General features: G+C 38.6%; 1 protein-coding gene across 1 annotated transcript; it reads right to left on the reverse strand.

The window, feature by feature from the left end:
* Positions 1-8719: 8719 nt before the first annotated feature.
* On the reverse strand, positions 8720-9625 carry LOC109209423 (prisilkin-39-like). The gene is made up of 3 exons (XM_019372687.1): positions 9517-9625; positions 9084-9237; positions 8720-9038 (listed from the first exon to the last, which is right to left on the reverse strand). Exons 1-3 carry the CDS (start codon positions 9623-9625, stop codon positions 8720-8722), a joined length of 582 nt encoding a protein of 193 aa, XP_019228232.1.
* Positions 9626-13371: the final 3746 nt, after the last annotated feature.

The following is a 13371-nucleotide window of genomic DNA, read 5'->3' on the forward strand; positions in this document are numbered from 1 at the left end:
AGAGTCATACCGAGATGGGCAAACAAAAGATCTTCCTGTGACAGATTCGTAAAAGTCTCAAATTTCTCAGAAATTCTATACATACAAGCGACCACTTCATTTGACATGTACACATATGATAGGAGGTGGGATATGCTCTCATGTTACTAGACAGTGAAAAGGTTTCATGATGATACTCGCAAGAGGGTAGAGTTACTATTCAAATCATAGAAGCCATATACACCAGTGAGAAAAGAGTGACTCGAGAAGGATCACAACACTGGGATGCTTTACATGGAACTTGAAACCACATAGGTAAACTTTACGACGGTGCATGTATAGGCACAAGCGAGTTGATGTTGTCCATAATAATAAAAAGTTTCTGTAAGGAATTCATCGAAAATAGTCCCTTGTTGAGAATTTAGGAAAAGCAAGTCGAAAGTATTAATCCTAGAGTCATTGTCATAACCCCATTCAAGGACACAATTATAGAACTTAATTCCACAAGAATGTAAATAAGAGGATTTGTAATAGAGTGGATTCAAAGATAATGCGTCTCGTTCAAAGAGTCGATACATGCAATGTTTTGTTATTCAACACCTTGTTAAGACCATGTTTATGAGAATTCTTCAATATGGATGTACATATACAACGAGTAGAAATTTCGATCTGACTCACTTAATGACTTTAGGTTGGTAGGGCAATAGCTTAATCGATACCGCTGGACTCCACATCCCTAACGTACGTAGGTAACATACTGATATACTAAATGATCTGGTGGTGCAGAGACATTAATAGGAACAAGGGTACTCCCCTTAGCAACAAGTTCTACAAATCCCTCCATGGCTCGATACATTCTCCTAACAGACGCTTGGGCAATCTCCCGCATATTCAATGGTGGGGGCATTCCCTCCTTTCTGCTTCCAAAATCATGAATTACTCATCTTGAGATTAAGACATAGAATGGAAGTTAGCTCCCTATATTGAGCTCTACTGCACGATCTGGAGTATCAAAGAGGGGTGAAATTCCTAAATGTCCGAATAGCCTCCAAATTATAGATGTGGTCGACTACATACCGATAAGAAGGACTCTACTAGACACGGCTCCGAGACATCCTAGGAAACTTTAAAGCCTTAGGCTCTGATACCAAGTTTGTCACGCCCCAAAATCCGAGGAGCGAGACCGGCGCTCAACCGAGTGAACCCTACTGAGCAAGCCTGTTAGGTTTCATTCTACTCAAACTAATTCATGAATAAATAGGAGATGGACTCCATTAATCAAATTCTATAAACATGTCATTAACAATTTCCATTTCATTTTCATTAGCAATTTCATTCAGAATTTTGAAGACATTACAAGTTTTATACATCATTGCCAAACATCAATATTTCTATTTTAGTTCCAATATCCGACACTACCCACAACCTGTCTACGAAGCCTCTAAACAAAACAGAAGAGTAATGTAATATGGAAATGCCGGTAACAAGGCTCAGGCTATACCTCAAATACAAAGTACATGATAAACAGATGAAACAGGACCCCGAAACGAAGTAGGGCTCACCAAGTCAGCTGAAAGGATGATGCGGCACTAGCTGCGACCAACACTGCCTGCTATAGAAACACCTACGTCCATTTAAAGACGTAGCGCCCCCGGCAAAAGGGACGTTAGTGCCATTGAATAGCACTAGTATGTATAACTAAACACCATCTCATTCGAAAGAACAACCATACAAGAATAAAGAAATCATAAGGATCAACAAAGCTTTTAAACAATCACCACATCATCAAATACAAATAAGAGATCACATAGCTTTCACACAATTTCCATAACTTTAGTTTGGGGCATTCCATATTGTTGCATCATCGTTCACAATACCACCGCTTTCTTGAGCGGAGTCTAATCACGGCCCGATCGGCTAAGCCGTCTCCCCGAGACGTTACCATTATTTCATTCTCACTTTTCAGTTCCAATTATCAATACACTACCACCATGTGTGTATAGCATGGCGTCCGATCTTGGCCCGATCGGCTAGGCCGCCTTACCAAGGCGTTTCCCTTTTCCATCAATCATCTCAATTCAACCTTTGTTTCACATATATCGTTCCATAGGCACATGGGGCCACAACTATCACATCATATATTTGGCACTAGGCCACATCTCACAACATTCCCAATTTCAATGTTAGATTTATAATTCAAGATAATATATGCACACAAGAGCAATTAAAATTGTAGGCATAGAGGAGACTTCACATAGATGGCACAACATATGCAGCTTCAATTTAAATTTAAGGTCTAAGCATTTCAATTCATGATCCATAGTCCTTGGACCTTTTCAAGTTATCAAGTATAGCATATTGATCATATTGAGACATACTTTCCACGCATTTGAGGTTGCAACACCAATTCAAGTGAAAGAACTATCAATACAACAATTCAATTTTTATCTTACCGTATTCACACAACCACCGATAAAGCTCAATTTCTAAAAGACGGGGTTTTAGCCATACATACCTTGTTTAAGCTTTCCTTAAGTTACTACGACGTTCCGGAAATTCTAGCAATCCCAATCTACTTCGAGACATAACAAAATTGAACACAAATTAGGAAGGTATTCATGGTTTCAGCTCATTTGAGCATTTTATCAAATACTAGTTGAGCATCTTGATTTCAAATCTCTTTTACAAGGTTTCCTTCATTCCCCAACCCAATCTTTACTTATTTATGTTCAACAATCTTCCCACAAACCTAATTTGTACATGCATGTATACATAATACTATTACACCCAAGAATCATACCTCAATAACCCATCTTATACCCCAAACTCGAAATTAAAGTCTAATGTATAGAACCTTACCTCTTAGATGAAGAACATGTGATTGGGTTCTTTGATTCTTGAAGACTTGAGCAAGAGATGGGTGATTATGAAGCTAGGTCACTCCTTTCTCTCTGTATATACTCTCATCTCTCTCTAAAATCAGTAGGAAATGACCCCAAAATGAACCCCAAAGCCTATATATTAAAAATGGGGTCGGGTTATAAGAATTGGAAAAATAAGCCTCCGAAATCGGGTCTGGGATCGCAGAATGGACCGCGAACCAAGAATGTGGGCCGCAGAATGCATCGAAAAATAGGTGCCCAAGACTGGGCAACACTGGCCCAATTTGCGACAGATCTGCGATCGCAAAGTCAAAAATGCGACAGATTTGCGATCGCAGATTCGACACATGATCGCATTTTTCCAGCCTTTGGTAATTTGATCATAACTTTCTGTAGGAATGTCCAAATCACGAACGGTTTGAAGCGTTAGAAACTAGACTCAAAGGCCTTTCATTTGATAGGTTATTCATCACATAAAAGCTTATACATATTTATATATTCTCGTTCCAAGTATGGACTAGTGCAAGTACCTTTGGAATCTTAGCCTATTATGAAAATTTTCCCATTTGGATTACACTTAGGCCTCTTCTTGGACCCCACCTTACTTAATATATGACTCATATACTTGTTTACCAAATCCAATTGATGCCCATCATGTTAATGGCACATATAATATTATAATTAGCCTACATGGCACCACGATATCCTAATTTACTTAGCGAAATTTTCCGGGGCCTTACAAACCATCTATCCTATGACAACATTAAACCAATATATCAAGCCTATCTTGCAAAGTTCTCTACATTGGTGGAGCCTAAGTGCTACAGAGATGCTGCACAAGACACCAGATGGATAGAGGCAATGAAACAGGAGATCAAAGAACTAGAAGAGAATGGCACATGGGAAGTGGTAGACCTTCCAAAAGGAAAAAAATGCAATAGGCTCAAAATGGGTGTACATGATCAAATATTAAGCAAATGGAGAAGTTGAGAGGTTCAAGGCCAGTCTTGTAGCAAAAGGCTATAGTAAAAAAGAAGGCCTTGATTATCATGATATTCTCACCAGTTGTTAAAATGGTGACAGTAAGGTCAGTCATAGCACTTGTTGTGTCTAAAGGCTGGACTTTATGGCAAATGGATGTATACAATTCCTTCCTACAAGGAGATCTATGTGAAGAAGTGTATATGGATATCTTGAGTGATTCAGAAGACTGGGGGAGTCAACGGTTTATAGGTTGCTCAAGTCCTTATATGGACTAAAGCAAGCATCTAGACAGTGCAACATAAAGTTAACAGATGTATTGCTGGATGAAGGATTTGTCCAAAGCAGTCATGATTATTCATTGTTCACACCAAATAAGTCTAGTGAAATAGTGATTGTTTTAGTTTATGCTGATGATTTACTCATCACAGGGAGCAGTATTGAGCTGATTAGTGAGGCAAAGAAAGTATTAAATCAGAAATTCAAAATGAAAGATCATAGGAGATGCAACCCTACAGGACATCAATTCATACCAGAGATTGATAGAGAGACTGATGTATGTAATTATCACAAGGTCTGACATCAACTATGCAGTTCAGACCTTGAGTCAGTTTATGCAGATGCCCAAGAAATCCCACTGGGAAAATGCAACAAGGTTGGTAAGATACTTGAAGAATTTACCAGGACAAGGTATTTGGTTGAAGGCATGAATCACACAATAGAGAAGAAAAGATAATAATACTCATATAGAAAGATTCAAAGACAAAAATCCAATATTTAATCACCAAATTAAGCTAAAGTTGCCTAAAGCAGTAAAGAAAAACGGCTACAGGAGTTCTGATCTTCAAAAACTTGACCTAATTTCGTGAAAGTAGTCTATTTATAAAAAGCTGGAAATTTCAGACAAAATTGCCCTTTCGAAGGTTCTGCGGCCGCACAATTCGATGTGCGGTCCGCACTTCTCTTGGGTATTGATAGGAGCTGGATCTGCGGATGCACAATTCTGGAATACGGGCGCATGTCTCAAGTTCCGCGGTCCGCCCAAATATGAGTGCGGCCACATGGCTGATTTCTGCGGCCGCACAATAAATGTGCGGTTCGCATATCCTTTAGGCTTGAAATGAGATTTTTTTGAACTTGAGCTCTAGCATAGCTTCTGTGGCCACACAATTATTGTGCGGTCCGCACTTTGCACTAAGGCTCTGTTGGATTTTCTTTGCATTCTGCGGCTGCAGATGGAATTCTGCGGTCCGCACGTGAGCTTTTGTGCCTGGTTTTTATCCTTGAGTTCACATTACTCCTTTTTGAGTTGGATTTCATCTTTGTGGCTCATTTTCCAATACTGCTGTATTTAAGCACATTTCAGCAGTTTTCAAGAATATAATTAAGCACTTTTGGACCAAAATGAAAGCTAAAAGGCGCTAATAAGTAGTCAAAATTCCCGCTTATCAGTATGACACAGGATGCTTTGTGCATCGTGATAAGTAAGGATTTTGACCGCTTATTTTCTCTCTTTTACTTGCGTTTTAGCTAAAAAAATGCTTAAAGGTATTCCCGAAAACTAACGAAATGTGCTTACTTGCAGTAATATTGGGAAACGAGCCAAATCAAAATCAACTCATAAAGAAGTCAAAAGTGAACAAGAGCTAAAACTGGGCAAAGAGGCTAGTAGTGCGGCCGCGGAATGAGATTAGGAGAGAAGGTTTTAGCAAGCTCAGATAGTGCGAACCGCACAAAAAATATGTGGCCACAGAAGGACAAGTGCGGCCGCAATCATTATTATGTCGTCCGCAAGATTGAAGAATCAGAGAGTTGATCAAAGTCCAAAAGCTGAAGAGTGCGGACCGCATCACTTTTGTGCGGTCGCAACCAGCGGACCGTAGAAGACCTCAAGGTCCAGGACCAAGTTCCCAAGTGTGCAGACCGCACTAGAATTGTGCGGCCGCAGAAGTCCATTTTGCGGTCCGGATCAGAATTATGCGGCCGCACAACCTCCGTAGGGGCATTTTTGTCAGATATTTTCAGCATAGCATAAATAGAATTTTTTTTGTCATTTTTAGGTTAAGTTTAGTTTGCAGAGGTGCACCTGAGCGTTTTTCTTTACTTCTTTGAGTAATTTTGTATTAGATTGACTTCTTAACGCTAGATTTTCTTTGTTTAATCAATGATTATGCATTCTATCTTAATTTCTTTTTGTATTTCTTTATTTTTCATGAGTAGCTAAATCTTTAGCTAGGGTTATGGCTCAATCCTAGTGTGGTTACTTAACGGGTATTTAATTTTAGGGCTTCTTTGTGATTGAGTTAGTGATATTTAGCCTTGTTTATGCTTAAACCCTAGTATTAATGGTTGCAAAAATTGATTCATGCCTTTTTGATCTAGTCTTTGCTTGAGAAAGAGAGACTAGATCTAGGAAAACTTGGCTAACAAGGAATTGGGGTGAACTCAAGAAATTGATAGCCCCAATTAAAGGGTCAAATCTAGAGATAGTGAGACCCGACTTGAGCATATATCACTTGATTTGTGCAATACCCATTTGGGCTTGAGAAAGCCAAATTGGGCACAATCACTCAAACTACCAAGAGGTATGCAGTGAGCAATTGCGTGTGGTTGCTATACCACGACCCAATAAATTAAACTTGCCCTATAGTTTACAACCCGTTAGGTAGCCACCTAGGTGGAGGTCACGACCGTAGATTCCTTTATCATTTGAACAACACTTTCTTCTAGTTAATATTTGCAATGATTAGCTAAAACTAGAAATAGAAAACAACCCATGAATATGTGGAAGTACAATCTAAGGCACTTCATACATTTACTCTAGTTTTGTACCTGACCCAAATTCTAACTCCCTGTGGATTCGATCCCGACTCGTGTTAGGTTTATTAATGTTTCAACCGCCTCATTGCCTAATTATGGTGTGAGTTTGGGTGAGATCACACCGCTGCCCTTTTTTTGTATTATAAATACTTTTGGGACAATATTTTCTACTACTAACTAAATAGTACATAAATATGTAAGAAAATCCTATAAACCATTTTTTATGAAAAATATTTTTCTTCATACTAAACACACCATTAGAGTTGACCTTTTCCCGGTACCCGGCTCTAGGATCATGAATCACTTCTCTAAGGAACTTAGCAACGTATATGTTTAACTTATTGATAGTAACTGAGTTCTTAAAATCAAAATTGTGGCATTAATCTAATTGGTGACAGATTACTGTAAAGGTTAACCATCGTTCCTCACGTTGTCATTAATTTTCTTCTGTCCTAGCTGCAATCAAAAAACAGCGCTAACGGCCTCTCTTTTTATTTATGATGTATCGACTTGATTCACATTCACTTTAGGAAAGGATTTCTTTCTCCTCAAAGTAGGTGTTCGCTCCGCAGCACGAACAGGTCGAGATGCGACGTCGATCACAACGGGTGAGGCCATTATCCTAGAGCAGAGCTTGAAGTAAGGGTCAGAACTTTAGACAGGGGCCTCTTTCGATAGAGCTAAAGCAGTCATTCATTAATCCACCCTTGACATACTAAGGAAAACGGCTGATCCAATTATTAGACAAAAGTTTTCCACTTGTATGCAATTAATTAATTTACTTGGTGTTGCACAATTATTGCTCACAACGGAATATTATCTCATTAAATTCGCCTTATTTTGAGTTTTGTGAAGGATAAAGAACGGGAAGTGCTTCTGAAAGGAAAACCAAAATTAGTGATAACTCTCTTAATTTTTTTGTCTCATAATTATGATATTCGAAAACTAACTTGCGAACTTAATATTGGAATAAGATGGAAAGCATTCGTTGATTGATTAAAAAAATTTCATAGAAATTGTAAGTTGTATGGTGTGATCGATGTTGGAAAATATTGACAATGAATTCTTTTATTTCTGCAAGACATGCATTATCTTTTCATGTACGGCGGTTAAAAGAAAGTGAATCTTTTAATTTTTATATAATTATAATATAAAATAGAAAGAAATTTTTTATTATTATATATAGGCCTTGTTCATCCTCCCTCTTGATCTGAGGTGCGAAGTTCTAAACTACTGTGTGCCTATTTTTCGCTTTTCACATTCAAAGTCAAAGGTTTGTTGGTGACAAGATCGGTATGTCTTCTAGTTGTAGTTGACTTTAAGCGCACCTGGACTACCGTAGTCATCTATTTACGAAACAAATGAAATGCTGGGTAAAAAAAGCATTTCAATTTGATTCTGCATCTGAATAATTATTTTCTTGATAGTTTTACCAATTTCCCAACAATTTTTAGAATATCTATTCGTGCAGAAATTTTTAAAATTGGACGGATTCGATAAGAATATATAAACTTCACAATACATTAACGGCTTGAGTTGGCGGGGCATTGAGATAGTTGTTCAAGGTCTCACGTAACAACTTAATTTTCGATGTGAATTTAAATATCATAATAATTTAGAAACTATAAAAAAAGTTTTAAGCCAATATATATTGAGAAAATTATGGTTAAAGAAGAAGTTCTATGACTCTCCAAATGGTAATAGTATAACATAAAGTGGAAAGAGAGGATAAACACAAAGGAAATATACGACGATCCCTTCGATTTCACTTAATTTTATGCATACATGTAAAGGAAAAAAGACGTATACAAGTAAGTTCACAAATATATATATATATATATATATATATATATATATATATATATATATATATATATAAACATGACATGACCATCTACCTATAGTAAGTGAATGGATATTGCTGATACATTTATTCATACTTCCAACAACAAAACGAAAAACGAAAAGTGACACATAATTTAGAACAGGAAAGGGTACCACACACACAATATATAGCCACGACGAATATTCTTCATCTATATTCCTTCGTAAATTAATTAGTTGCGAGGCCATACTCCATACCAACCACCTCTAGGATAACCTCCATAGCCACCACCATATCCACCATTTCCGCCTCTTGGATAACCTCCATAATATCCACGACCACCAGGGTATCCACCATATCCGCCACCAGGGTATCCACCGTATCCTCCTCTAGGGTATCCTCGAAATCTTTCTACAGGGTATCCACCATAGCCACCATATCCACCATATCGCCCTCTTGGGTAACCTCCATAATATCCACGACCACCAGGGTATCCACCAGATCCGCCACTAGGGTATCCACCGTATCCTCCTCCAAGGTATCCTCGAAATCTTTCAATAGGGTATCCACCATAGCCACCATATCCACCCTATCGCCCTCTTGGATAAACTCCATAATATCCACGACCACCAGGGTATCCACCATATCCGCCACCAGGGTATCCACCGTATGCTCCTCCAGGGTATCCTCCAAATCTTTCTACAGGGTATCCTCCAAATCCGCCTCCTCCGACTTCTGGAAATCCTGCTCCTAAAAAATTCGAGTAATTTACATCATCATTTTTATTTTCGGGTACTTTTGCTGTGCCAATATTAATCATACATGAGTTTTTAACTCTCATGCATTAATTATCAGTGTATAAATTTTTTCATATCGTCAAGTTAAGTTGATGTATAATAGAAGTCCATAAAAGTTACCTCGTAACTTGAGGAGTTGGTTTAAATGAAAAATATTAAACTCTTGAAATATACTAAGCAAATATTTTATATTTAGGAAAGTGAAAAATGTCTAAAAAGAAAGGAATTATACCATTGTCCGCAGTACTGGGGGTGCTCTCAGCCAACTCCCTAGCTGCAACCTTTGATGTTATCACAAGTAAAATAGCCAAAACAATAATCATAAATACCTTTGATCCCATTTCTTTTTTCTTTTTTGAAAATATAAACTTATATAACTACTACTTTAGTTGTGATAATTATAAGAAGGATGAGGTAACTAATGAAAATTTTGCTTCTATTTATAGCATAATTATCTGAACATCTTGGGGGCTATTATTGCAAATTGCATGGGACGTACTGGACTAGGTTATTTAATTAAGTTGGCAGTTTTTTAGACTCGACTTTTCCATAAAACAACCTACAAATGATTTCTCTTAAATAACTATAAATAGCATATTCCTTTAGCTAGGGCAAAGAAAATATATATGGCTAAGAATTGAACATATCATGCTGTTTGTGTTTGCTATTTGGATATCTTTTTTTGTATTACATAATTTAACCTAACGACTTGAGTTAAGCTATATATCAAAATCGTAATAAAAATCTTGAGTTACTAACTTGATATATTAGTTTACAAATGATAAGGTACTTGTTTTTTTGAGTGAATGAGATGAGAAATTTCAAAGATGTAATTTCCAGTCAAAAAAAAAAAAAAAAGATGTAATAAAATATTGAAGCATAGAACTATCTCGTTTAAAAATTTAAGTTATTAGAGAATCACACTGTTATTTACTTAATTATATATTATCAACATGTCTTTTCATGTGCGAGCTTGATTCTTTTTTATGAGTTAAGAACGTGAATTTTTTTTTTTTTTGATAAAGGATGATACCATAAAGTGTATAATTATCTCATCTAAAAGTTTAAATTATTAGAGGGGCATACTTTTATTTACTTAATGATATCTTAAAAAAAAGGAAAAAAGGGTAAATTGAACAAAGGAATGTAGAACAAACCAAACCATATGCAGAAACTAAACTTGATCAGTTTAGAATCAAACTAATATGTAGACATTGATGTTAAAACTGAGTGATTGTAGATTGTAGTTGTGGGACTAAGCCTATTCTAGCCTGTATACGGTCGAAATTAGGTATGCCCGATTTTCCGGGCTCGAGGGGTCACCTTAAGCCCGAGTTCAGGCAAGGTCGAGTTCGAGCTCGATGGGCCAGACTCGAGCTCGAAGATAGAGTGCAATACCCGAGGATCGAAGTACGATGAGTATCGAAGCCGAGTATGCTCAACCCCGAGGTAATGCCGTTACGGATTTGTAACAGAATGAGCGAGATTCCTACCATGTCCCTAAGATCATGGCGTAAATCCCGGAATAGATTTGTACGAATCCGTACTAGGCGGTTAGACAGCGATCTCAATAAGATTCTTTACTGTAAATGAAAACGTACCTTTTTTACGGTTCCCCTATTATATAAAGGGGACCCCGATCATTTGTAAAGATCTATCTAATCATTGGCAAAGAATAAACTCTCTTACTTTTCTCGCTCATTGTTCATCAGAATTATCCTTTAGCTTTACTATTCTTGCTTTACTGTTCTTGTCCATCTCGAGGTCACTAGGCTCGAGGTCGATACTGCCTAGTAACACTGGTTTGATTCACTCATTTCTTTCATTTATACGTTATACTTCTCTTGATTACTAACTAGTATTGAACTAAATTACATTTCTTTAAAACCACAAATCAAATTTAATTACTACTCGTATTTGCGAGGTAAACAGTTTGGCGCCCACCGTGGGGTGAAAGATAATAGTGATTATTTCAGTACTGATTCTGATAACACACGTTATTCTCACACTTGTTCTTGTCAAGATTTTTTGTTCTCAGGATTTAACATGCCAAACTCGCAAAACGCACAAGTTCACGACAATGAAGGTCTTGGATTTAATGGGAAAATAACGATGTAGGGGTCGGTGTACCACCGATAAACCTTGGGGAAGTGCCAAATGTGGAACCAATTTATGTTAGTTCGCACATTGCTTTGAATGCAGATTTAGACGCAGACCCCGGAGGAAGTGTACGCAGGGAAGCCCGATCTGGGGGCCAAGGAACACAAGTTATAGGAGATGGGGAAGGCAGCCTCCAAGTGATATTCGAGATGCTGCAAGCTCAGCAGATTGCCATCGCTCAACTTCAGAGTCAGAATAAAACTCCGAGTGTAGCCGAACCAGAAAACACTCAACGTGCTGAATCGGTGCCAGAGAGGTCAAACGAAAATGGCTCGGGGACTGACCCCACCTTTATGAGAATTCTTGAAGAGCTCACCAAGAGGATCGAGTCCGAGGAAAAGAAGATTGAGGACAATGAAAAAAAGGTGGAAACTTATAACTCCCGTGTTGACCAAATACCGGGGGCACCCCCGGTCCTGAAAGGTTTAGATCCAAAGTTCATACAAAAACCATTCTCTCAGAGAGCAGCTCCAATGCCTATTCTAATAAGTTTTGCATGCCCGATATACCCAAATATAACGGGACAACCGACCCTAATAAACATATTACCTTATATACTTGCGGGACTAAAGTAAACGACCTGAATGATGATGAGATTGAGTCAATATTGTTGAAAAAATTTGGAGAAACTTTGTCGAAAGGAGCCATGATTTGGTACCACAACTTGCCCCCGAACTCTATCGGTTCGTTTGCTACATTAGCAAACGCCTTCGTGAAAGCACATGCTGGGGCCATCAAGGTGGCGATGAGGAAATCGGACGTTTTTAAGATAAAACAGAGGAACAACGAGATGTTAAGGGAGTTCATATCGCGGTTTCAGATGGAGGGAATGGAACTACCACCGGTCTCAGATGATTGGGCAGTACAGGCTTTTATGCAAGGTTTGAATGAGCGGAGTTCGATCACGTCTCGACAATTAAAACAGAATCTGATCGAGTATCCAGCTGTGACGTGGTGAGACGTGCATAATCGTTATCAACCAAAAATCAGGGTTGAGGACGATCATTTGGGAGCCCCATCGGGTTTAGTTCATCCTAATAGATTGGCAGCCAAGCCCCAGAGGGATACAGACAGGGAATCAAGATCAAACAAGGAACGATATCAGCCGTATGTCGATCGGAGAAACAACGGCTCGGGTGGTAACACTCCTCGGAATGATCAAAGAAATGATCGAGGTTAGAGCTCTCGGGGACTCATGAGTAAGAATGAGTTCGATAAACATACCGACCCCGCAAAGGCACCTCAATTGTCGGAGTATAATTTCAGTGTAGATGCGTCAGCGATCGTGCAGCTATTGGATGAATCAAAGACACTAGATGGCCCAAGCCTATACAAACTGATCCTTCTCAGAGGAATCCAAACTTTATGTGTAAATATCATGGCACATATGGCCAATAGAACCGAGGACTGCAGGAAGCTATGGGAGGAGGTAGCTCGGTTGTTCAACCAGGGGAACCTTCAAGACTTTCTCAGTGATCGAGCTAAGAACCACTTAAGGGAGAGAGATGCAAGCAGAAAAAATGAGCAGGAAGAACCATAACATGTAATCCACATGACCGTTGGCAGTGTCGATGTCCCACAAGGACCTGTATTCAAGCTCACCAAGGTTCGATCACCAGAGAAAATAGACTCGGAGCTATGTGCCTGAGGACGTCATGTCATTCTATGACGAAGAAGCAGAAGGCATATCTCAGCCGCACAACGGCGCCTTGGTAATTTCTATTCTTTTAAATAAAATTCAAGTTAAACGTGTTCTAGTGGATCCAGGTAGCTCAACAAACATAATCAGATCGATGGCCGTAGAATAGCTCGGCCTACAGGATCAGATTGTACCTGCAGCCCGGGTCCTAAATGGCTTCAACATGCAAGCGAAACAACAAAGGGGAGATAACCCTACCAGTGAACGTAGCCGTGACCATACAAGATA

Source organism: Nicotiana attenuata, unplaced genomic scaffold, assembly GCF_001879085.1.
Source record: "Nicotiana attenuata strain UT unplaced genomic scaffold, NIATTr2, whole genome shotgun sequence".
NCBI classification, from domain to species: Eukaryota; Viridiplantae; Streptophyta; class Magnoliopsida; order Solanales; family Solanaceae; genus Nicotiana; species Nicotiana attenuata.